General features: G+C 34.4%; 1 protein-coding gene across 1 annotated transcript in view; it reads left to right on the top strand.

Annotated features, from left to right (window-relative positions):
- The window catches only part of LOC114364476 (proton-coupled amino acid transporter-like protein pathetic), a 55,561-nt gene that overhangs the window by 12,118 nt on the left and 16,353 nt on the right, over positions 1-27,090 (top strand). Inside the window, exons 2-3 of the mRNA XM_028320647.1 lie at positions 22,684-22,750; positions 23,989-24,105. Coding sequence (XP_028176448.1) covers positions 22,698-22,750; positions 23,989-24,105 — 170 coding nt within the window. The 5' untranslated portion in view covers positions 22,684-22,697. The remainder of the gene's footprint in view (positions 1-22,683; positions 22,751-23,988; positions 24,106-27,090) is intronic.

The following is a 27,090-nucleotide window of genomic DNA, read 5'->3' as shown; positions in this document are numbered from 1 at the left end:
TTTTACTCATGTAAAAAGGTTACTTTTCAACCGACTTCAAAAAAGGAGGAGGTTCTCAATTCGACCCGTATGTTTTTTTTTTTTCTATGTTTGTTACGCGATAACTCCGCCAATTATGAACCGATTTGAACAAATCTTTTTTCGGCGTATAGGTAATACCTCAAGGGTGGTCCCATTTAAATTTAATAATAGAAAAAACAACCCCCAAGGGTGGAAAATTGGGGATGAACTTTTTTATACGCAATATCTCCGCCGATTATAAATCAATTTGAACGATTATTTTTTTGTTGAATAGGTATAATCAAAAGGGTGGTTTCATGCGAATTTGAAGAAAATATTTCACCCCCAAGGGTGGAAAATTGGGGATGAACTTTTTTATACGCAATATCTCCGCCGATTATGAACCAATTTGAACGATTATTTTTTTGTTGAATAGGTATTATCAAAAGGGTGGTTTAATGCGAATTTGAAGAAAATATTTCGCCCCCCAGGGTAGAACTTTTTTTTTAATTTTTAGTTTTTTTTGTGTTCACGCATTTGAAGTCGGTTTTATTTTTTTTAAAAGTTAATTATTTAGTGAAATCTTGTTATCATAAACAGCATGCAGAATTTACTTTCTAAATGTTAAACTAAAAAAATCAATTTTGAGTTCAGAACAACAAGTTCTGAACTTAAAATGGATTTTTAGTTGGATTCCTTTTAGTATAAAAAACCGCAATCCAAGATACATTTTATTACCATTTTTAAGCATAATACGTCAAATATTTCGATTTAAGAACTGTTTCATCGGTCCGTTTAAAGAGGCGAATATGCTAGTGGCAGTATTACTATTTCTATGACATTAATCACATTAAGGCTGAGTTGCACCAACTTACTTCGACCGTAACTTTCACAATAACCGGTGCTTTTTGTATGGAGTTTGACAGATTTTTGTCGTTTGTTAAAGTCAAAATAAGATGGTGCAACTCAGCCTAAGACAAATCCGTGTGAATATGAACGTGAAAAAAGAAACAATCAAAATTAAATGACGGCGAATCTACTGAGTTCATTTACTGTGCGTACACGCAGTTGCACAATGCAGCACAATCAGCGCTTTATACTCCGACTTTCAGCTTGAACAGCGCAATTACTATCTGCACTACGGCTTCGGATTACTATGATTATTTTACAATTAACATTATGTCACATGTTCAGAACATACGATATACGATATTCAGAACATATAATATTTTTTTATAAGTGAGGAATAGAAAGAGATGATGTAATATTACAAAGGTGTCAATAATAAATAAATAAATAAATATCCTTGGACATTTTACACTAAATTGATATAAACATAGGTAGGTACTTAAATATTTTTTTTTGTAAATACATACTTATTATACATAGAAAACACCCAGTCCAATACAAACAAATATGTTCATGCATACAAATGTTTGTACTGTGCGGGAATCGAATAATTTCCAAAATAATGTATTTTTAATTATTTTTAGGTTTCACAAATTACGCCATGGATCAAGTACCTACTTAGTTGCATCTACATGCCTATCATAATTATTATCAAGTTGAGGTGTAATTTTTCAAATTGTAGGTTACCAAAAAACAATTTCCTCCGGAACTCTCCAAAACTATTCAATTGTCAATGTCATTGAATAGGCCAAAATCGTTCGTGCGTCAAAAATCAGTTCAACTAATAAGTAATTAGTAATTCACGGCACCAACCACTTGACAACCGTCTTCATTCACAACGACAAAGACGACCGATACTAATGGAATAGACAATACAGCAATATCAATTTAATTGCTTATTGTATCCAAATTCCTATCAAATCGACTGATTTATCTATGTCTCTTGGGTTTTGTATAGCTAAGTGAAATTCTGCTGAAACAGAAGTCTAAACACCTTAGAAAGGTCTCAATAATTCAAATCTAAAGCAGATTTGCAAATGATGTTCTGTTAGGTTGGAAATGACACTATTTACTTCACTATGTTAGGCTGAGATACGGGTCTCCTCAATGGACGGACAGTGCGAATAAATCCTCGCGCGGGCGTATTACGTACAATAGATGTATTATCGCTTTCAAGTTGCGATGGAATTTGAGTTAGCTCTATGGCTAACTTAGTATCATTACATAATAAACGGCCAAGCCACATGGCTTGGCCGTTTTATTACTACATAAATTGATAACCTTACACCTATTTGATGACAGCGAAACGGCCATGCCACATATTTTGACCAAGTTGTAGAGTTAGAAGCTTGGCTCTACATGAGATCTGATAACTTTTTCAAAGTGCGAGCTATACGGCTCGTCTTGGCAACATTTAACATGAAGTTTTTTTTGGATTATGTACTGTATAATACAACTTTAATGCCTTTAACTTTACGGGATACAACCCTGACTGACGGAGACGAATGTCATCGTTACCTTGTCTACGGCCCAACCGTATAGAAAGTACCTTTTTGTTTATGGCTTAATCTACATTTCTCTAGGGATGTAGTCTATAGTTCCTAACCAAAATTCTCTAACTTTTATCAGTACCTAGTACTAAATTATATTCCCAGTAGATAGACTGTTAAATCTGTTGAGTTTCGTCCAATAACGGGAAATCTTACAACAGAAGCAGACTTGATTACAACTTCAAGCATAGTACATAATATAAGCAATCTTTGTTAATTTTTCAACTTACTGATGTCTGACACTAAATACTAGACATAGCCCATTGTCTGACAAGTCCTCTGAAACAGAAATCATACTTTTTTCAGACTCTTTGAATGTCTGACAGCAAACTTCCAGTAGTTACAACCAGTCATCACCATCATCATCATTTCACTCTTTAAAAGTCCACTATCCTACTAATATTATAAATGCGAAAGTTTGGATGTCTGGATGTCTGTTACTCTTTCACGCAAAAACTACTGAACGGATTTCGTTGAAACTTTACAGTATTATTGTTTGTAACCCAGATTAACATAATATAGGCTATAATTTATGCCTATCTGTGATACTAAATTTCACGTAGGTGAAGCTGCGGGCAAAAGCTAGTTGGAAGTAAGCCATAAGTAGCGTCACAAAGAACGATCTCCCACTTAACTCTATTTTACTTTACTTTCCATGTAACTATGAATTGTATGTTACAGTCAAAACTCATAACCGGTTAAAACCACTTTTGACTGCAAAAATCATGAATTATCCTGATGTTGTGTAGAAATATTATACGCGTAAAATGTATGCAAATTTGTCTCTACACACAAACGAATACACGCGAAAAGTCAAGCACCTACCAAGTACCTATTCATAGTCAAAGTGTTTGAACCCTGGTGGTCAGACTCCAGACTGCAATTTATTACTGGCGTCCATTTATCATGTCGTTGCTCTTAATTTAAATACGTGATTTTGGGAGACTCTAAAAAGTCACACGTCCGACAAACTTAGGCTGAGTTGCACCACCTAACTTTGACCGTAACTATAACGATAACGGGTATTTTTGTATGGAGTTTGACAGATTTTTGACGTTTGTCAAAGTTAAAGTAAGATGGTGCAACCCAGCCTTAATGTGTTAAATTTTATTTAGCTACAATATAATGAAAAACTATTTCTGTTGGTGCTTACGTGTCTCTCATCTAAGATAAGATCGGGATTCAATGGAGGGCATTCATTTAATTAATTAATGTAGACATTAGGATCGCAAAGAAAAAGGGTCTAAATCTTAAATCTTTGAAAGTCCCTGGCCTTTATTTAACAAAACATACTGAAAAAACTATGCATTTTTATTTATTTTACATTGATTAAAAATAAAAACCTTGAATTAATTCACTCTTTATTTCATAAAGCTAGGTCAGGAACTTTTGAAGATATTTTTAAGAATTTACTAATTGATGCCTTTTCTTTGCGATCCAGTGTATTAATAAAATTTTGTTCAATAACGTTACTAATGTCAAGTTGCTTTTTTCACTCAAAACCAATGTTAAATAATGAAACAAGCCGTTCCATAGCCGTTCCATAAGGAATATACCTACTAAGGCTCAGTTGCACCAACTTACTCGAACGGTAACTTGTAACGATAACCGGTGTTTTTTTTTGTGTGGAGCTTGACAGATTTTTGACGTTTGTCAAAGTTAAAGTAAGATGGTGCAACTTAGCCAAACTGTTCCTGTTACCGGAACTGTGACAACAGCAGTGGCGTCGCGGAATAAATAATAACTGCACGTCACCCGGACGCAAGTGATACTATCGACACGTGCACCAGAAAACTCATAGGCATGAAAATGTACTTTACAGCGTTATGATAAGGTTTAATTTACACTGAAGTTTATAATATTTTTGCCCGTGATTATGTCGATTTCGTAAACACTAGCGTACCTAAATGCGGCCAGGAGGTAATGATTACCTATGCAGTAATAAAATACTGTTATTTTTAATTGAAATAAAAATAATAATCTTATCGATAGAGCAGGATCCCCGAACAAATATGAACAATAAATTCAAAGTGAGTAAATAAACCTGGTTAAAAATCACATTATTTTCGCACATTAATGCTACTTCAATAAATAAAGTTATATTCTGTTCTTGCACTAACAATTTCGTTCATTACTCAATTCGAGCATGAGCCTTAAAGTCAACATGGTGCGACTGATATACTATTTTGTATACTTAAGACGGCTGGCTAAGCATTGTAATATCTTATGTAGTTATAACAGACGATGCTATCTATACTTATAATAAATCTGTAGAGAGGTCAATTCTGTACATGAAATATATTTTCAAAATAACTATCAGGGGGTGATTAGTGATCGATACTGATGCCAAAAATGCAATCAGTAAAATTTTTGTCTGTCTGTCTGTCTGTCTGTCTGTCTGTCTGTCTGTATGTTCCTTATAGAAACAAAAACTACTTGACGGATTTGAACGAAACTTGGTACAATTATTCTTCATACTCCTGGACAGGTTATAGGATACTTAGGAATTCCCACAGGAACGGGCATTCGCGGGAAAATCCTTTTGTATGAAAAATCTAAACCGCTTAAGTTAGACGCTTGAAATTTGGCATCTTTCAATTCTATTAGAACTTTAGACATTTCTCTCACTTTAAGCGGCATTGGATTTTTCATCGAATTTTGAAACTGTAACAGATATATTAAAGATGATCCCATATTGTTGTCATTGTCTATATCAGTGTTATGATCACAATTCTTTTTATTTTATTCATGACCTTCGACCAGTTGGACACATTAGATAGCTTCTTGTAGTATCGTGCAATATATTTTTAACTTTTAATTAAAATCTAGTCATACTGTAGCAATTTGGACGATTTATTTTATTTACAAGATCGGTATCTTATTGTCTATGATGACCGCAGTCAACATCACTATTACATGGATTCCTAACAATGAAGTACGGCATTGCCTTGTGCCGATTTTACATAGATTTTATCGACACAAATTATGGAACTTCATAGGATATGGAGCAGGCCACGCCCTAAAATGTCCGGATGTCGTCATAGTATTATGGAATACATATAAAATACTTTTATTATTTCATTTTTTAATCCTCAAGTGTCCGTTACAATCTAATTAATATTTAAGTATTCAAAAAGTAAGAGATTAATTTTGATACTTTACTGCTGTGCTCAGGAATCTAAGGCGGTTTCTGACAATGTCCTTTGGCATGCAGGTACCTTAGTAAACTTAAAGCTTAGTTACAACAGGATATTGCGAAATTCCAACGGGAACGGGAGTTAGCGGGAAAAAACATTAGTATGAAAAAATCTAAACCGCGTAAGATAGATGAAGGGGGTAAAACGGATTCCACGCGTACGAAGTCGCGGGCGGCCGCTAGTATTGCATAAATTGTATAACTTAATATGCTGGCGACTGTATTTCAGCAGCTAGAAATGGAAACAGTAAAGGAAAAAACTCGTCGTATTAAGTACTTTTTTAGGGAGAATATAATATACAGAAATCTTGGGGCCGAGATATTAGGCTTTTTATGTTTTTTATATAATAAATATTCAAAGCAAACGGAATAGAAAATGGGGCTCACATAACAAACAAAATGTAGGTACTAGCACAAAATATCATGTACCTACTTGTACCTATAGTATAAACAGAGTAATGTGTATACTGTGTAAGCATCAATGTAACAATTTCTGGTAAACCAAATAAAATAAAATAAATGTGAACTATAGATAAGTACTATTTGGCAGCCTTGTTGTGCATCATCTTGGTATCCTTGAACGTCTGATCAGTAAATTAAGTCTAAACGGTTAATCGGCTGAATTAAAGATGCAAATTAAAAAATGAACTGCGCAATTGCCTTCTAATTAGATCATCGTCAAAAAATAGGTAGAGTCAGCCAATACTTTGACAACTTTATACAAGATATTGAAAAATCAACGGAAACAGTTGTACTGAGTTCGACGCTGCCTGGCTTATAAGCCATAGCATAATACACTTAGGCTGGTGTCGCGGAAGTCTAAGGCTACGGCCACAGAATAAGTAATAGTACACCCCCACTCGGGCGATGACGGAACGCCGCGGAGGTTTTAGTGGGTATACCCCGTCCTTTTCAGGAGTGGTGACGGTGCGCAAGGCATTTCCTACGCGACAAAAAAAAGCCGATTGAGTTTTAAATGTTAGAATTGATATAGCTTAATTGTCTCAGTTATCTGAACTTTTTTTCACAATGCAAAGGTCAATTTCAGTCCACGTTAATGACCGCGTGAATGCAAGCAAATTAATTGGGGTTGACTGTACATAGGTGCTCGTAGTAAGAGTAGGCGCACACTGTTGATTTTTAGTTGGCCGATAGTTGTGCCCGATTTTAAATTGTATGAAGAATCGGCCAAATCGAATCGGCATAGTGTGCGCACTCCCATACATACCCATACTGATCAACTGCCCGACTAAACTATCGGCCGACGAAAAATCAACGGTGTGCGCCTACTCTAAACGTTTCGTCAAAATTGACATTCAATTTGGCAAATTGACATTGAGTTTGGTAATGTCAAGTACATTGGCGGCACACGCACGCACGACAATGTGTATACAGATAACAAGTACGGCAGAAGTTTTTGTTGCAAAACGGAATAATTATTACAAGTAACTACAGTGTTTAGCTTAACCTGTGCCTTTTGTACTTGTATTTTACTTACAAATGGCAATAATAATAACTAAGAGCTAGGGTCACCAAGTGTCCGAATAAGGCCAGACTAATATGATTAGGCATTTAAATACCTAAGTGGACAATAGAGCTTAGAAACACGATTTTGTCAGACAAATGTACAGCTATATTTTAAGGCCTGAAATCCCCAAACCCAACCAAATCCTGACCACGATATAATTTTAATATTAGGTACCAGAGACAAACAGTGAGTTACATAACCATGTTATTGAATTTTAACTAAGGATAAAATTTCATCGGAAAATTGTTTTCCCGTTTCAAAATGTTTATTTTGTACATAACGTATATCACAGTATAAATATTCACTCCGAATTGGTCACTGTTTTTTTACTACAATGGACGCAGAGATTTATAAAAATGAGGTAAATATAAAAGTTTTGCCATAAAAATAATGCTTTACTTTTTTACCTTAATTTTTACTACCTGTGCCTACGACTTTGTACGCCTGAAAATTGTTTCAATATGTTCCCGTTTTCGCAATATTTTTCATTGATTCTCTGCTCCTATTGGTCGCAGCGTGATGGCATATAGCCTACAGATTTTCTCGATAATTGGGCTATCCAAAACCAAAATAAGTTTTAAAATTTGACCAGTAGTTCCTGATATTAGCCCATTCAATCAAACAAACACACAAACTCTTCAGCTTTAAAATATTAGTAAGTCTAGATATTGTATTACTCATCGCCTCTTAAACTTACACGAAACTATAGGTATTCACACGAAATTTTTATTAGCTGAAAATCATGTCATGTTTCAAAAAAAAATTTTTAGTCTATCAATTTTATTATAAAAAAATATTGGACACGTATAATTCTAATTGTCAATCAAACAAATAATTACAAAGTTATCGTGCGTTGAAGTGCCGCGCGAGGTCAAAAAGTGCTGCACTTTGACGCACTCACTGACGTCACGGACATTTTCTTTAGAACTTTGGCACGCTTTATCTCTTTACATTTTCATTAGTTTTAAAAAGTGAAAAATACGTGTCGAGTAGTTTTTGATTAGCTAACTGACGGACTAATTAAAACTCTAGCTTTTTTACCTAGTAAACATCCCTATTCTTATAGAAGTGTGTTTATTTTCTAAGTAGGACATTCAGAGCACAATAAACACTGTAGAGTAAGAATGCACAAACGGAAAAGTGATTCCGGCGATAACATTATCTACGCTTTCGATTTCAACCGCTCGGAATTGACCGATTAGAACGCGATCGGTAACGAACCAACTGTTCAGGGTTCCATGAGATGTTTGAAAACGAAACGTGTCTGAAATATCACATTTTATTTTAAAATAATTAAATCTTTAGAATTTATTGCATAGAAGCAAATATCTATGATGTCACAAATCATAACACCCAATAAAGGTTTTTCATTTTCACACAATCCATGTTAGTTCAAAACAATATTTCATAAATATCGTAAGTCAATCAAAAATCATGAAAAATCCAACAAGATTTCACACACGAAGCAGTAATATCCAAAAGTAAAAAACAAGAAACAAAAATACAAAAACTCTACCCATAAGTGTCTAACTGATGACTGGACTAAAGATAAGTACCTTTACTTAGCTATAATTAATCCGTAATTAATTTGTGGTCAAATTTTCAGGCACGTTTAATAACATACCCGGCAATTTGCCCCAAGAATTTCCTTGGAAATATTGCTCCGGGTAACCACCCATTCCTAACGTCCGATGGACCAACACTTCTGACCAAGTTTTTCCGAGAATTCAAAGCTAACACCATTCAGTCGCTCACTTCCATCTATGAATTATTCAGGGAGTCGATTTCATCGCGCAATTTTCAATCAAGCGCATCGAATGGCCAATTTTTATTATCTCGGGGTCACTAAAAAAGTAGATAATTTCCTTCTTGTAAGATACACCACATTCACTTATATCTGTCGTTACCTTACTTATATTAATATTTATTAGTACCGCTTACCTATTTGTTGCAAAGTTAAAGAGGAGAAGGATGTCATATATTATTATTAAATATAAACTTTGCACTCATGTTTCAGTAAAAGAAAAGACTGCAACAATTTTTCATTTTGTTCGCATATCACTAAGGCATGGGCATTTTGTGTCAATATCAGTCGGACATATTTGTTTTCAATATTGCTAAAGTTTATTGGCTTGGGCCTCAGATTATACGAGCCATACTATTCTTAGGTCTTCAATCCTAACCAAATTGACAAATACTTCAAAGTGATGATACTTAGCAATACAAATATTGAAATTCGATAAATGTTTGGATGATTAAGAATAGTATACTCGTAAATGCGATAGTAACACCGTCTGGCTTTGTTCCTTAAATCATCACCTTTCAGAAACACAATCGTTGAAATTATTTAAAAAATAGTTAATTGAACAACATAATGTGCGTCACATAATTTGTCACACATGCTTCAGCTTGTGTAACAAATATGACATATACTTGTGCGAGCATTTCGAATTGATATCTATAGCGAATTTGCATTGACTGCAGACGAAGTTAAGTGTATTTAAGTATGAAATGGTAACGAACGTCTAGCATGAATTCCAAAAACTTTTGTTCTTCGGTTAAAGTTGCTTTACCTACACGTTCTCTTGGCGCAGTCGTGATAGTTGAAGGCCATTCAACAAGCACATAGATAATTGTAGCGTAAACATAAACCGCCATTGCAAACCATTAAACACCTGTGTCAGAGCTAAATTAAAAGTAATATCATAATATGCTGCGATACATAGTACCTAGAGGTGAGAAGGAAAATCCCTAAAGTCAGATAACGGATTGTGAACTTTAAATCTAAAATTTAAGGTTTGAGATTGAATAAATTAATTGTTGAAGATTTTAATAGGTTACTAAATAACTACTAGTATGTTAGGTTAGGTTTTCATTGTCTATAACATGGACACCTCCACTATCGATGGTAGATAGTCGGTATACAACACTCAGGTATACAAATAATCTTAGTCAAGTTGGTTTTTGTCTTACTTGAGTGTTTCTGCCGTATTGGCTGAATATATCTCAACACTCTTGAGATCTGACTTTTTCTTGTATTCCGAAACTGAATCTACTTCGAAAAACAATGTCGACATTTGATTCTCGACTCTATACATCTCTCTCACGCATGGAAGCATCTTACGGAGGTTACTGAGACAGATAGAGATGAAAAAGTGAGGTATCCTGGAATAGATCCGGTATTTTATCAATGCCCCAGGGTATAAAAACAAGAAAAATAAATCGCGAATGAAAATAGCTTTTGCGTCCTCATTCTTATTCCATCGATATTACTTTGTCGTTGGATATCTTAAAGGCGTTGTTCTATATAGTTTATAGATTTTATACGTGATCTAAAGCAGTCTACACACCAAACCCGCCGATACGGGTCGTTGACTGTTGACATAATAGTCGTGAACATGCTTTTTTACCAAGCCGGGCTGTCGGCGGGCTTGGTGTGTAGAGTCCTTAAGAAACCAGCTTGTAAACTCTTTATTTGGTTTAAGCCTACTGACCTATTTGAATCCAACACAATATTATATTCAAATTAACCCTTTCAGAGATTAAAACAAAAGCCATCAATTTAACTTGGGTATGACGGTCAAACACTGGTCCATTTTGACGTAAAATTTGAATAATGTTCGTTAGGTTATGGGGCAGATGGAAGGTAAATTTTTCTTCTAAAATAGGTCAAGTATGAAAAAAGTTTACGTTGGCCAAAAGGCTAAAGAGACCTTAGAAATTATTTACGAGAGCTTCAATATCAAACCAAATAGAAGAACTAGAATAGTTTTTAAACAAAAGCTTTGTGAGAGCTTTTCACGAAGATGTTTATTTTCTATTTACGTTAGAAAATTATGTACTAGATAAAAATAGAATAGACAGATAGAGATAGATATGCTACCACAAATTAATTATACTCCATTACTATTTTAAGTGGTATAAGGTCTATATTGGGTATCGGAGTCACGTTCAGCAAACATTACCTATCAGACTGGCAATATCAGATCATAGCAGACTCCCCGTTATCTCCAGACCATGCAGGAAACGTGACTAAAAGCAATAATTTGTATCTTGAACGATGAGATTCGTCAGATAATGTCTTCATTCGTAATCGCAATCTTTAAGAATAACAGACGGATCTAAACAAACTTGTAAAAAAAATATTTTTTTACTGTCTACAGTAAAAAAGAAAAATTATCCTACCTCAAAATTCGTTAAATGGTAGGCTGATACAGCAATATCAATATAAACACTGAATCTTAAGTCGTTGTAAATAAAACCATGCTATTTTAAACAAAGACTTGATCCATTCCCGAAGTAGTTTGGTGGGTTAAAACGGTAGAGTAAATGATACACCATGTAAGATAACAATCTTAAACTTAAGGGCGAAATAAGAGAGCCTTTTGTATTGCAGCTGTTATACTTAATGTGCGGAACTTTATAGTGAACATCTGGCTTGCTTGCAATTTTGGTGTATTCAATATCTTGGAGCGAGTTGGTGAGATGGAAAAAGATATTTTTTTTTTTTTTGGTCTTGGTGAGAGGGTTAAGGTTAAGAAAAAAACTTTCACTATTGCTTTATCCCAACAGAGGGGAATATAGCTTTGTCCCGAGCTTACGCGTTGGAAACTTGGAAACCATTGTGAAATGTTACGCATCTCACCCAAGGGCAAAATACGACGATCCCGTTGCTATAAGTGTTGGATACTTTACTGTAGAAATATAACAAATGTAGCGAGCTATATTGGGACATGTATAAGTGCCCTGAAAAGGACCTACATATTAATAAAGAATTGGAATTTGAATAACAGGTAGATAGGTTAACGTAAGTACTTGAATACAATATGTTGTAATTCACGGGCATGTGCCGTAAAAAATATAATCGGACACGATTGAATTTGACAAACTTCACTATTAGATAAATAAAGTGAAAATTATACTGGTTAATGGCAACAAACATCATTAAACGAAATTAATTCAAATACATAATTGAGTTCAATTTAAAAACGCAAGTTCTCCACTATTGGTTGAATGAACTGAAAATTATAAATATTAGTTAATGGTAATAAACCTGTAATGGAAGTATGTAATTGAAACATTCATGAAAAAGGTGCTATTGCTATTAGATAAATAAAAATATACTGAAAATAATATTACCTACTTAATAGACATGAGGAATAAATATTATAATTATCTATTATAACGGAAATAATTGAAATACTCATGCATAATGTAATCAAATAGTAACATAACATAGCAACAATATTCTCGTAGATCCTAATAAATATGGATGCCGTGAATGCCACATTCATTGATATTACATTAACTTCCTACATAGTTTCAATTAACTATAGGAAAAATCTTGTTCTTAGTTACTACTTATAGTGATTATTACAGTGCTAGTACTAGTACATTTCTGAGTAGGTATAGCTTACTCGTATTATTGACAATAAATTCACAGTATTTTTGTGATATTTTGATCCCTTTCAGGCCGGATTTCAGATTTTTTAAAATTAACATTTTTGACTACATAACATGTTTTATTATTGTATAAGGTACTCCAAAAAAATAATTTTAAAAATCCCCCTCGCCCCCCTCTGCGTGGGGGGACCCAGCACGATCGTGACGCTCAGGCTTAAATTAATTTACTGCACGAAAGTGACGGTGTCAGGTTTTGAAGTTAAAAACCTAAAAAACAATAAAATATTTAGAAACATATATTTTTAATACTCTTAAAAGGAAAAGGAACTTTAAGTATTATATCTGATTTAAATTGCAAAACATTTTAAAATAGCTAAAACGGTAGGCACTAGTAGATTTTTATTACATCTCTTGATGAGGAAAAAATCCTCTTCTGGTGTAAAATTGGATGCTACTAGACGGGTTTGTTACTCATTATCCAAACATTTTACAATAACAATGTCATTATTAATGAATATTTGGGATTCTTGCTTGATGTCCTTATTTTTCGTCCTAGAAATTCAGTTTTCATAATTGTGCCAGTCTCATGAAGCCCCATTTCATTAAATTTCTCGAATAAAAGTATGGATAAGAAATACCTTTCAAAAGATACAGAGCTAACTACTTGCAATCTACTTGAGAGAGATGAAGAATTGCAGAAGTTCAAAAACACAGAGATCTACAAAGTTTATTGTTGCGGCCTGATAAACTTCGAAATCAATCATCAAACCATTATGGTTAGTAGCGACGAAAGCTCCTGTGAATGTGGCTTTGTTTTTTTAATTGTCAAAAACCATGTGAACATGTCCCATGAATGAAATCCATTTGCTCTTCTATGGAATAAAAAAAATGTTGGCTTTCTACTTTGTCTCAAGCATTCTAGACTTGAGTAAGCACAGCGAGGAAGGGTCCTTCCGAAACTCAATTATGGCTTTCCTACTGCAGGAGCTTCCTCACTGTTTACAACATGGAAAGCCCAACTAAAACTCAAGAAAGATCTGTGAAAATTTTGTCAGCCACTAAAGCTAATCTCATTCTATTTGACGCCAATACACGTGAATGCGTGGGGACGGAATACATCCCATGAAGAAATTAATTCAAACTACTTTTTGAACTTTTTTGCTGGGGTATTCAATACTTTTCCCGTTTTGCGGATAATTATTGGTACAAACAGCTGTATGTTTAAAAAACATATAGTCAAAAGCCTTCACTGTAGGTCAAAGGAGACTACTACTGCTGACAATAGTTCTGGATAGTAATAATCCCTCTGGTTCAAAGGCATCTGTATCAAGACCCTTTGGCCAGTCGCATGGCTTTTCGACGACTTTTAGAGAGCTATTGGCACAGTAACTGACAATGGACCTGGTCTTGGAGGTGATTGAGGCTCATCAGTAGGCATCAATGGCAAACCAAGACTTCTACATTGCCTTCATCATGTTCCATCTCTTCAATTTCGGAATAATTGACATGCCCAATAAGCTAAAGCAACAATTAACCCGTTAATTCTGTTCCTAAAAGCCGAAATTTAATTGAAAGCATTAAAATAGAATAGTTCACCGCCATACAAAGTATGTCACCGAATGTTGGGTTTGAGTCGGATCATCACTATCGTGCAAACAAAATTTTGAGAGGTAATATTTCCCACTGCAAAATAAATAATGCCAAAAATATTATTTACCGAATTACACTACTAACTAAACAAAAAATTAAAAACAAAATTCTAGTAAAATAGTTGAATTAATCACCAAATAATTAGTACTAACGCTGACCACTCCGCTCAACAAAAGAGGTCGACATCTTTACCTCGGTGTCAAAGAACACTGACTGCCTTCTCTCTCGCACCTATGCGTTTAATTCATAAACAGACTGTTGCACGATCGTTGGCTAGCGTCTTGGGCCCGAAAAGTTGGTTAGAAAAGGCGCGGGAATTTTTTGAAATAACGTGCACGATCGTGTTAGGTCGTCCTGAAAGGGATATGTACTCTTTTACTAAGCTATGAAAGGGATTTCATAAAAACGTATTCTTAAAAAAATATTACAACATTGAATTTGTCACAATTTTCAACTCAACCACATGTTATTTAAAAACTTATTTTCCCATATGAACAAATCTATTTAATTGTTTTTGGTATTCATAAGCTGTAATACCAATAAAAACGCAACCTTAATAGGCCATTGTTTAAAGCATTTAAAAAGTTTTGACGATCTAATTCAAAGTCTGTGATGGCCGAAATGTAAAAAATCGTAGCAATCACGAAGGTATTAAAATGCTGCTATACCAAGCTTGCAGAATACTTAGCATCAGGGATGTTAAAGTGTATTCGTTAAATTAAATAAATTAGTACGGGCCCGCCCTCTCAACATGAATATGCGGTAAATTGCCTGGAAACAGTGGCGATATTTCATTAACGAAACTCTTTGATGCCTTTAGTAGCTCATTCCGTCCCAACGTTTGACTCTAATAAAATTTTAATTTTAAAATAAACGAGAGTCAAAGACCTCGTCTTGAATATTTCTGTGTCTTTAGTCTTTTTGCACCACCAATGATTTGGACTGTGGTTCAAAATCCAAATCGTGAAGGTCGAAGGGTATATAATCGTATTTAAATACTTTTTGTAAATACATTTAGATAACCGAATCCCACAAAAACATTTTCATGTTGACAAGGCGAGCTGGTTGGCTTGCATTCTAAATAAGTTATTAGATCTCACGCAGAGCCAAGATTCTATCTCTACACGCCATGACTCTACAAATCCTTACCAAATAGGTATACTTTACACCTACCTTAGTTAAAATATATGTGGCAGAAATAGCTACCTCAATAAAATCCTAAAAAACAAGAATTTTGGTCAACGACACTTTTAAAACGCGCTGTTAATTTAATAAAAATTATGTTAGACCTACACAAACAATATCACTTTAAAAACAATATTAGTCATTGCTTGCAAAGCAACATTTTAGTCCCCACCTTGTGATTACGTCATTGCACAAGATCTTCATCCGTGATCCGTGAACGACAAAAAACAAGGTGCTTTTATTACTCAGAGCTGATTTGTAAGTATTTACTTTGTAGACATTGAGTTAAAGTTGCAAAAACTTAATGCCAGTTGTTAGGTAATTCAATGTAAGTAAGTACCGACGATTTAGACGGTGGAAAACTTATGATAAATGGAAATGTCGTAGTCGGGAAAAGTTCTCTTGACTCAGAGGCATCGAATTCTTTCCCAAGTGAGTGTAAAATTGACTTGTGGATTTGTTTAAGTAAAGAATATTTGATTTTATGTATAAATCAAATAAGATATTTACTTCAATTACAAATTAACAATCTCAGCATCATTAAAAATAATACCGTAATTAAAATGCCCATTACCTACGTTTTTTCGATTTCCATGTTTTAACTATTATTCCTGTGTTTAGCTTGTCCTGTTTAATACTATTTTCAAAACCTTGGTCCCTATATTAACAACAGAAATATACACAAATAACAGGTTACCACGAATATCTATTTAATATTCCAGCCTTGTTTCATGGAACTGAAAATAACATAAAACATTCTAATTTCCAATATAATATATCTATTATTGTTTTTTCGCGAAAAAAACTGTTGTAAGTATTCGTCATGTATTCTTTAAATGAAAAATTTCATTTACCCTTGGGTGTCTAGACGTCAAATGAACCATCTGTCTTCGGTCGTCGGTCTGAAGATATTGATACACTGTGAATTTCATGAAAAGACTTATGACGCGCCTTGTGAACTGTTTACATCGGCCATTGACGGATTGAAACACTTGTGTCTTGTTGACAATCATGTTAGTTCTTATAAAATATGTCAATTAATATGTACAAGACGTAGGCGTATACTATACCTAGTTATTAGTCTAAGTAGTGCCTACATTTTTTTGGACTCACAGGTGTTTCTTCACCTTCTTTTCGAAAAACTTAATGAATCACAAAAGTTTAAAGACCTTCAAGCAAAAAACAGAAAAAATGATCTGTGCTTAACAGGCTACGAGTGAACAAGCTTCTTATTAGCTAGCTCACTCTACCATATACCACACATCATGTTTAAATATTTCATTGCTTTTCGACATACAAATAAGTGAATTAGGTTCAAATTATAGTGGCTATATACATATTTTTCAGGCCCCTATAAAGCCTGACCTAGGTCGTCGGAATTAGGTAGAAGGCTTAATTATATTAATTAACAATATCAAATACATTAAGTGTTAAACGTAGGCAGAGATTAAACACAGCCAGTCAGATGTCGGTAGGGAATAATTAGATTGTGACGAAGCGACGGTGTAGGTAATAATTCTAACGTGACATGCCACAGAATTTCGACAAAATAAAACAAAAAACTAAAATGGTAACAGCTTTTTAGTCACTGCCGGATGCGGTTTTGTTCGAAAATACTTGTGTTACACAAATGTTTGTTGTGTAACATTTGCTTTTGCTAACGAGTATTATGATTGAGTTTGCTGAAGAAATTTAAAAAAAAATGCGATAGGTTTGATTTTATTGAATAATAATTTTCAATAAAGAGTTCACTAATTACTTTTTTATTGAGATAATTGACTCTTTCTAAATTAATATTTCGGTAGGGTAAAATGAACATTATAATAAAAGTACTGATGCCCATTTAGCCACAATCTGTTTTGGATTTTTTGGACCATCTCTTTTTCATCGCCATTTTTTCTCCACACTTTTTATTACAGCTCGTCTACAAGACGCAAGACTGTGGCAACCAAATCACAGTCACGTCTAGCGGTATAATTACAGAACAATCGCGAGTCCTATTTATCCCCAGTCAATCTCGTGCAATTACCAGATATGTAGGTATACTAAGATAAATGTAGTCTCTACCAAACATAGGTAGCGGTTGTTTGTAGTTATCGAGGTCAGTTATTATAACCTAAGTTATTCCTATCGTACTAATTTCAGCGTATTTAATTCCAAGTTTGTGTCTTTGTGTGACTTGTAATGCATTCGTGGGACATCCGGTTAAGAATTAGACATTTAAAAATAACTTAGGTCACGATGAACCTCTTTTCAGAGCTTTGGAGACGTAAAAATCCAAGAATTTAATTGTTTATATTTATTACAATATCTTAATGAATTAATAAAAATCCTAAGTATTTAAAGAAATATTTTCTTGGTTAATATTCAAAAGCCTAACATTCAAATTTCAAGACAGACATTATTTATTAATAATTAATCTCATTTATATCAAAACATTATCCTTATCAACACCATTTCCTAATTAGCGGCCGCGTTGAATAATAATGAGGAAAATCAAGGAAATTCGTGTAGGACTTAAATTTTGGCCTTGAGCGCTGAACAAATAACAGGCACTTAGTAAAACAAGCTGCTCAAAATTAAAAAAGGTCGGCATTTTCAGTAATAAATAGCAAGACTTGTTCTGGTTTGCAAAGGGTTCTGTACATTTTAAACGCATTTCATATTAATCAAATGTACTCACGGCCACACTGTTAACTATCCAATATCCATTTCCGTTTTTGCTCTCGCTCTCATCAAATGGTGATTCTTTGCGATAGAACGAGACGACATGACAGGCAATGGATAGTTAAAACAGCAATATCTTCTAAACTTTTCTTTCTTTATAGTTGTCTCTTAAACATTATAAGAACCGCATTTAATAGTATTTCTCGGGGTCGGTGTTTAACAATTACAATCATAAAAACCCACGAAACCTTCCACAGACAGAACTCATTTATAAAAAATATCTATGGAAATCTCATTTTGCATTTCAAAACTCTCTCTCAAAATTGGGATTTTGCACTCGGGTATTTTCCCATCAACACCGAAATTCGTAACGAAGCTTAAAACAGAAAACTTTTGTTCGATTTTTAACGGGACCATTCCCACTTCTCGTTCCCACCTTTATCAGAATTCAGTGCCGTATTTTTAGGGCCTTCGCCCACGGCGACTTTTTGTAGCGACGAGTCGCGCTGCTGTAGCGCGTCAGGCCTCAGCCTCGAACTTAGCGGGCAGCGGGGCGGCGGCGGCGGCGCGGGAGCGGGGCGGGCAACGCAGACCCGTTCTCGAAGCCAGCGGGCAGCTCGCGCGGCGCTTTAGCGGCGAAGTGTTGTGTTCGGGGTTGTGTTGTCGAGATATTTGTTTTTATTCGCGAACGAAATGTCTGAACAACGACGACAATTTTATTTCGATTCAATTTTATCCCTTACGCTCGATTTATTGTGGGCAAAAGAAGGAGTGTGCTGCCCGCTCGTTGCCCGCTCCCTCGCCGCTGCCCGCTCGTTGCTCGCTCCGGCGCCGCTGCCGCGCCGCTGTTTTCGAGGACCGGTCTATTTGATTTTACGCATAAGATCCTGCCGCTCCCGCCCCGCCGCCGCTCCCGCGCCGCTGCCCGCTAAGTTCGAGGCTGAGGCCTTAGTAGCGCGTTGGCATTACTTCTGTAGTGCGTTGCAAATGCGATCAACGCGCGTTAGTAGTTAAAAGTCGCCGTGGGCGAGGGCCTTAAGCATGCAACTTTTAGTGTAAACCTTGCGTTATGGCCGCCACATATTTTCACTTTTATGACTTTCAACACCACACTATTCGTAGCCATTTGGGCGTGCCTGATAATCGCTAAAGTAGACCAAAAGTTATAGCCTGTAATGACTGGTCAGCTCGAAATATAGCAGAAAATGACAGCTTCGCGACTTGGTACTGGATATTAATGTTTCAATAATCTGGTCGCTATACGAGTTATAGGGTCTAGCGCTTAACTCAGTCAGTGCCTGAGGTATGGGAGCGGCACCGAAGGGTGCTTTGAGACGTCAAACGTTAGCGAGACTTCAGATAAGCTTCAGATTTGTATGGTCTGTCACTTCATAATAATGGGGCACACTGAAAACCAGCGTCGTGGCCTCCCTCACCGGGGGCCACGGCATATGCTGAGTGGGGTCCCATTGCGATGGGCATCGCTGTGCGACAGGGTGGCACTGCTTAGTTTACTTGCTCTTTCATTGCATGTTTTATGTCACCTCTGTCTTATTTGCTTTTTTTTTTATTTTACCTCTTTTGTCTTTTGTGATGTTCATGGCAATAAATGTTTCTTTCTTTCTTTCTAATATGTCAATGTCATCCCTCCCGTGCCGCTGCCATACCTCAGGTACTGACTGACTTGTAGTTTTCATACGTATTGCCTGAGGTGACTACGAGATACTTAGCCGCAGTCTTACTTAAAATAGTCGTTTATATGAATTTATTTGCCATACTCTTACAAAAAGATCAATCTATTTATTTTTACTTCGGCCTTATTCAAATGGCGTATAAAGGTGTAGCTTTCATAAATAGACTTCGTGATAGGTACTAAAGTCACAATACCTATTTATAATAATATCAATGTTATTATCAATTATACATTATTACTTTTTTTGTAGTTATATGACTAATCTTTTGTAGTTATATGAATATAATTCACTAACGTTTGCCCGCGGCTTCACCCGTGTGAAATTTACTTTGTCACAGATCGTCATAAATTATAGCCTTTATGTTATTCTGGGTAATAAACAATAATACTGTAAGGTTTCATCATAATCCGTTCAGTAGTTTTTGCGTGAAAGAGTAACAAACATGTTTACATCCAGACATCCATACAAACTTTCGCATTTACTTATAATTAGTAGGATACACGAGTTGTTGGAAAGCATTCATACAATTCCAAAGATCAATTGAACCGTACTTATTTCAAGTTTGTAACGAGCTTGGAATTTGTAAAGGTCTATAATTACTCAAAATAATTGGAAAGTCAGTCTTTATAGGAATGCCTAATTTATAGGTCCTTTGTTTAAAAGTTAGACGGCATGTAGACAGTCGTTGTGATAAATAGAAAAGTTTGATTATTTAATTAAATACAACTCGTAGTAGGGGAGACCGAGGTGAATTGTATCAGAGGATAGTTGTGACATTGAAGATTTTTTGGAACTTATTAAGTACTTAACTAACTTATTAACTAAGTTGTTCATACACAATAAAGACTTTATTACTTTATTACTAGCAAGCACGTAACAGTGCGCTTCAAGTCTCGAACTAACAAATGCGCGCTGTTGAGAGCTCGCTGATTGTTTGCATTTTTTTTATGTTTGTAGTATTTATGTTTGACAAATGGCACATGTAAAAAAAGCAAACAAAACCCGCAATCAACAGCCTTTCATCACAGACTACACAATTTAAAAAATCAGAAATATTGGATATAGCTCTACGGGTAAGAGGTAGTAACGAAACTATGATTTCATATACGAAAAATGTCATCGTGATTCAAATCATGATTTCATATTATTTTATTACCAAAACCTTGAAAACTGGCCATATCCGTAAAATCTATTGACATCACTAATTAGACAAGCACTGCATATATTTATTTAGATCGTATATTCATTAAGCAAAGCTGCCTAACATATGTATTATTATTTGTTTTAAATGTCAACAAGCTAGTTTTTTATTAAAGGATGTAAGATAAGTTCATTAACATTTTTTTTTCGTAGAATCAGGTCTTATTATGTAATAGGATTCTAATATTATTCCATGGAGATCCGAGAAGATATATTTTTTTTTGCCACAAGCAACATTAATGCAATTTAAACATTATTTGGCACCAAGAAAATTAAAATTGATATTTAGTAAATTGATAATTTAATTTGGTAATCTATTCCTATAAATATATTTACTTTATCAATACTTTTAAGCACTAGGCACCTACATGTTCCAAAAATAAAATCAAATTGACAACTTAAATTAATTCAATACATAAAAGAAACGGAGTAAAAGAGTAATACCCAAAAATGTAAACCATTTTAATAAAGTGAACATTAAAAACATAAATTATAAATTTTACGAGCCATGCTAAAACCGTAATACTTTCATAGTCCCTTTAAAACGTAAGCCAATTTCCAGAGGCAATAAAAAATTACACGTTCGCGTCAAAATTGGCCAAGTTAAATCTGTCTTTGACTTTTTATTAGCAGCCGAAACGAGATAAACCGGTTTTGCATTAAAACTCCGAAATGACGTTGTTTTAGTGCTGCCATTTATTGTTATCGATAAATTCACTCGGGACGTTGGAAGACAAATCAAGACAAATGGAACAAGACATCTATAAACGGAAGTAACTCTAAATTACAGTCTATTAACATCAACAGTAAAATAAAATTAAGCAATAATGTGCCATTGACACGGACCTTGGAAAGGCAACAGGAAAACTTATTAGCTTGTTCCATAAAATTACCTAGATATCTTTATTTTCCTAAATATTGTAGGTCTTAGCTAAGCGTGTTGTATTTTATTGCAAAGTAGATAGTATAGAACTTAATTTTCCACAAAGCCACATTATCTAACTTTTAATTAATTAATTGTAGTGACATAAGTGACATAAGTGTCATAAGTGCCACTTGTGGTCTAAATTGAATAAATAATTTTGATTTTGATTTTTGTAGATTGGCAAGGAAATACTAAAAAAATTACGCTTTCAGCCAGAAATCTACGATTTTCAAGGTCAACCATATCGATATCCATCGGTAGGTTCGTTACATCACTAGTTTGTTGTGAAACGTTTATTGCCAAAAAAGTGCGACCTCATTTATCACCTTAGGCTGTTGAACGGAAGAGATGTACTTTTTACTGGATGTGCCATCTTTTTAGTGCCACAATAAAAAGGACAAATTCTAATTTGTTTAACAAACCTAGACCGTCATTTGGGTAGGAGCCTAGTGCTACATAATCTCATAAAAACAAATTTTCTATCTGAAAGATGCAAAAACTAGTAAAATACAAGTATTAACATTTCGGTGAAGAAAAGACAATGCTAACAACTTTCCCTTGAATTCTCTGAACTATCTGAAAATCAGTGAGTGATCAATGACAAAAATAAGAGAGATATTTCGGTTCCGAGTATTAAAATGTGTGCAGATCCCTTTCCAAAGAGATGCTAATTTTTAAAGTTTATTTAATAAAAAAACATAAATAATAAACGCAACAAACTCATTACTACAACCCAAACGAACGCCATTTCAACATTCTCTATATCTTTGTTTCAGAATAACCTGCCAAAATGGGGAAGGATGAGAAAAAAGGGACACTTGTCCTCGACAACTTTAATTCCACGTAAGTACCCGCAAAAACTCTACCGATCCCTTTGGGCGCGCCGCCTGAAGTTCGCTATGTGAATACAAACTTGTCGAACTGTATTTATTTATTGACATAAATACGGTATGCAATTCGTTGCGTTTTCACTAAAGTGTATATAAATTGTAATTCACTTTAACCCTAAGTGGACGACTGAAACCGCAGTAACAATATTGATTTATATTGTGTCTTGATTCCTTGATACTAGAAGGGTTAAAATAATTTGCTTTGTCCTTACTCAAAATTACCTAGTTAGCTAGAATTAGGTAGTTTATAGGCACACAAAATTAGAACAATTTAAAACATAGCAGTATGCCGTATTTGTAATAAGTATGAGACCGCCACGGGGAAATTTCATATAACTTGCTCCGAGCAGTCTACGTGCTACGAGTAGCTACGTGATTTATCTAGCTCACTTATTTAAGGCGCCAAGACAATCAATCGTGGAATTAGGATATTTATTAATTTTTACAACTAACAAATAATACAATAATGAAATACATATTTTATGCTATAATTAGCAGAAAGAAGGAACGGAGACCGTGTGTTTAGTAATATTACTATTTATTTTGATCGCATACGTTTTTAATTGAATTGAGAATTTGACTGATTTACTGTTTTTGATGTTAATAAGTGTTTCATAATACCGTTATTGGGACTCACAGTTTATTCCTGCTTAACGAGTCAAACTACAATTGTTAGCAGTTAAGTTATTATAAATAGAACTACCAAACATCACATTATTTATTTTTTGTTGCCAACTTAATCATGAGTGATTAGTGTAAAAATAAGTATATTAACTGTTTTTTTTTTTCACTTAATTGATAATTATGAATTTGTTAGGTAGTCTACAATATTTGGTGAGTTTACCAAAAAATATTCCTTGCTTGAGGAGGCCCTAATGTAGGTAACATATTATGTTAACGGAATATTTTTTGTGATATCGAGCCAAAAAATATAACATTATCATTATAATACGTAGGTACTTAATGATGCTATGTGTTTATCCACAAAAAGTTATATAGGAATATTTTTGCGAAATAATATAAATTACAATCACACAAGACGTATGTCAGAAGTTTTATAGTATAACAAAAACATAAAATAATTTATTACTAGTGAAAATATAAAACATCGACAAATTTTTCTGTTAATGGTTCGCTAGTGGAATAGCACAGATGCGTATACTTTAATAATCTTGCATGTATTAATTTCAGGGCTAACCTAGCATCAAACCCTGGCTTCCAGTCGACCCTCAGCCTGGGTTCGAAAGAGGTCATCAATGAGAAAGCCTACAACCCCTTCGAGCACAGAAATGTAGAGCACCCGAACTCGTAAGTATTTATGTACCTACTTACCTACATTTTACTTACTACACTAACCTGCAAAAATAAGTATCACACTTTTCAAATTGCAAGGACTTTTAAGTATACCAGAGATATTTACGTAATAAAAAGTACTTGATACAAAGTTTCGAAGAAAGCTGATAAAATTTGTTAAAAAAATATTTTAAATCTCTAACTTCTATAGTTAAGAAAAAAATTAAATTTTGAAAGTGTAATAGGTACCTACTTAGTTTTGCAATTCAGTACATTTGAGTACAGCTGCACCCGTAACGTCACCGTCAACGACAAACGTCAACAGTTACCTTATATTTTAACCGCATTGCTCACAGGATGTCCCTGTATGGTTTACCAATTTAACAGTACAAGGAAAATATAAAACTGTAACTTTTGAACTATCTTCCTTGTTAACTAACATTTTATGTATTACACAATTAATTATAGGTACCATTTATGCTCGTATTTAATATTTACATGTTTTGTCTAAATAGCAAAACATTAGCACAGCACATCTTATAAAATTAGCCTGTATGTTGCCTATACCATGTTTTATGCAAAAACAATTAATTAATTTTATTTGATTAATCGGTCTAATATTTTTTTACAGTAGCCCAAACTCCTAATAACGTGACCAGGCTAAAGTTATCTTGATTTCTAAAATGTCAGTCAGGCGGTCATCAAAAGCCTAAAGCTCTCGCTAAGTAATTTTGTATTAACCACAATATTGAAATGTTCGAGACCACATTTTTTCCGTTCTGAAGCATACTTTCCTTTCATTTTTAAATTGGTTATCCGGACCGGATACGGAAAAGAAAATTTTCTGCTTTGGTTTGCATGACAAAACCCGTAAAAGGCATTGTCCTTTGAAGGTTTGAGCGCCGTTGTGAGCTCGGAATCTTTTTTCAGTTATACATTGTTAATGTAATATTCGCCAGACATGCCGATGGTTCTGTATATTTTCATCGTAATATTCATACAAAAATACATTTTTCATTTCTTCCAAGTTTGTTATACTACTACCTACTTGTTATATTTTTACAGAGTTCGCGATATCTTTAGGATCTAAAGGGTTCCTCGTGGAACTCGCTGCGGTACTCTATAAATGAGCAACCGCATGGCTTAAACGCTCATCTTATTAGACTAACCTAATCACAAGTCCACCGCTGATAACACTTCATTAGTTTTAACACGTATTTCATTAATCTACTATATAAAAATAAGTCGGGTTTTCCTCCCTGACGCTATAACTCCAGAACGCACAAACCGATTTCCAAGGTTTTGCATTCGTTGGAAAGGTCTCGGGCTCCGTGAGGTTTATAGCAAAGAAAATTTAACAAACGAAATTCCACGCGGGCAAAGCCGCGGGCGGAAAGCTAGTTACAAATAAAAGTGACCTACAAAACACAATGATTAAAAAGTACTTATTAAGTGCATTGTACACACGACGGCACATCTCTTTCTGTATATACCTATGTCTTGCCTGCTTGTATACCTTTCTTTCAAATAAAAACTGTTCTATTCTATTGTAGAGTAAAATCTGTATCTTATACAGTAATAGATGTGATTTTCCAAACATTACAAGTCTGTATATAAGTAACAAGAATTAATCTACAACTAACCTTTCTGAGGTATCAGCATCAGTACCTGTAGACAATAAAGCATTCATTCATTATTTTGAAATATGTAAATCATAAAGTTTTAACCCAGATACTCCTGAAACTTTTTATCCTTGTCAATTTTTATAAATTTTTAGTATGTTTCTAAATAGAGGTCAAGTATCCACAGAAAAATATTAGAAAAATTCTTGGTCAACTGGAAAAGCCGGAAAATGGGTGGTGTTTTAACACCTGGTCGGAGAATGGACTACTACTACGAGAAAAAATTATACTATGATTTTGTTAGGTTTAAGAGTTAAAAACGAGTTGTAAGTTATACACATTTATTTAAAAAATACCAAAATCTTATTCAGAGGAGGTAGGAGGATGGTGGAGACATAAATCATAACCCAGGATACTTTAGTACGTGGCGCATTTTTTACACCAAATTGATTTTTTCTTGCAAATTTTACATGTCAGTTGCATGTAGTACTCGTAAGTACAGTAGTACATACATAGGGATGTAAGCTCCGTTGACCCTGGTTGTGGCGCCATTCTTCATAAATATTGTTTCGAGTATAACTGCTTTGCCATGTATATTTTAGACATTTTGGCACAAACTTTAACAGAAGGTACTTGCACTATATTGCATTGTTGTAATAATTGTGATTGCGGTAGGTACTTTCATGGCAGAAGAACTAGCTGCATTGGAGGCATCATTAGATTCATTTCGTCTTACTTTAAAAAATTCAGAAAGCGGGATGTTATCCTCTTTGTCTGAAGAAGACTTGTCTTACTGTACTTCTGCCTCGGCTCTAAGTTGAGAATCTGGAAATTCACGAAAAATAGCAATAGAAAACTTACACGCTATAAGTAACTGTAGTTAGATAAACGGAAGAAGGCTAACCTGGAAGATTTTGTAAGGTAACGTGGTCTTCTTCACCAGAATCTTCATCTGTTGCTTCTGCATTAGCATTTTCTGGTGGTAAAATTGCTATGTAATTCGGTATCTGATCATCGTCGTCAATGTTTTCTAATATTTCCACTATTCCGTGAAGTCTCAGCGGTCTTTTATATCGTGGCCTAAACTTTTAATGAATATACAAGTTAGACGTCGATTATGCGACCAGGTGTTAAAACACCGATCGTAATTTTGTCATAAAAAGTCTCAAAAATGTAAAGCTTTTCAAAAACATAAGTTTATAGTTTTGTAGCTAACAGTAGTACCTAAAATAATAACTAGTATAATCTGAGGTATTACTAGCAAGTTTATGAAATATCTTAGCTTTTATAAGACGTTTTTGCACAAAACTAAATAACAGAATTCAAAATAGTAAAATACTAACAAAATAAAGCAAATATGCGATAACGAACATACTCA

The sequence above is a fragment of the Ostrinia furnacalis genome, unplaced genomic scaffold, assembly GCF_004193835.3.
Source record: "Ostrinia furnacalis isolate ACB-3 unplaced genomic scaffold, ASM419383v2 OfSCF7437, whole genome shotgun sequence".
NCBI lineage: Eukaryota > Metazoa > Arthropoda > Insecta > Lepidoptera > Crambidae > Ostrinia > Ostrinia furnacalis.
This window is presented reverse-complemented; position numbering and strand designations above follow the sequence as displayed.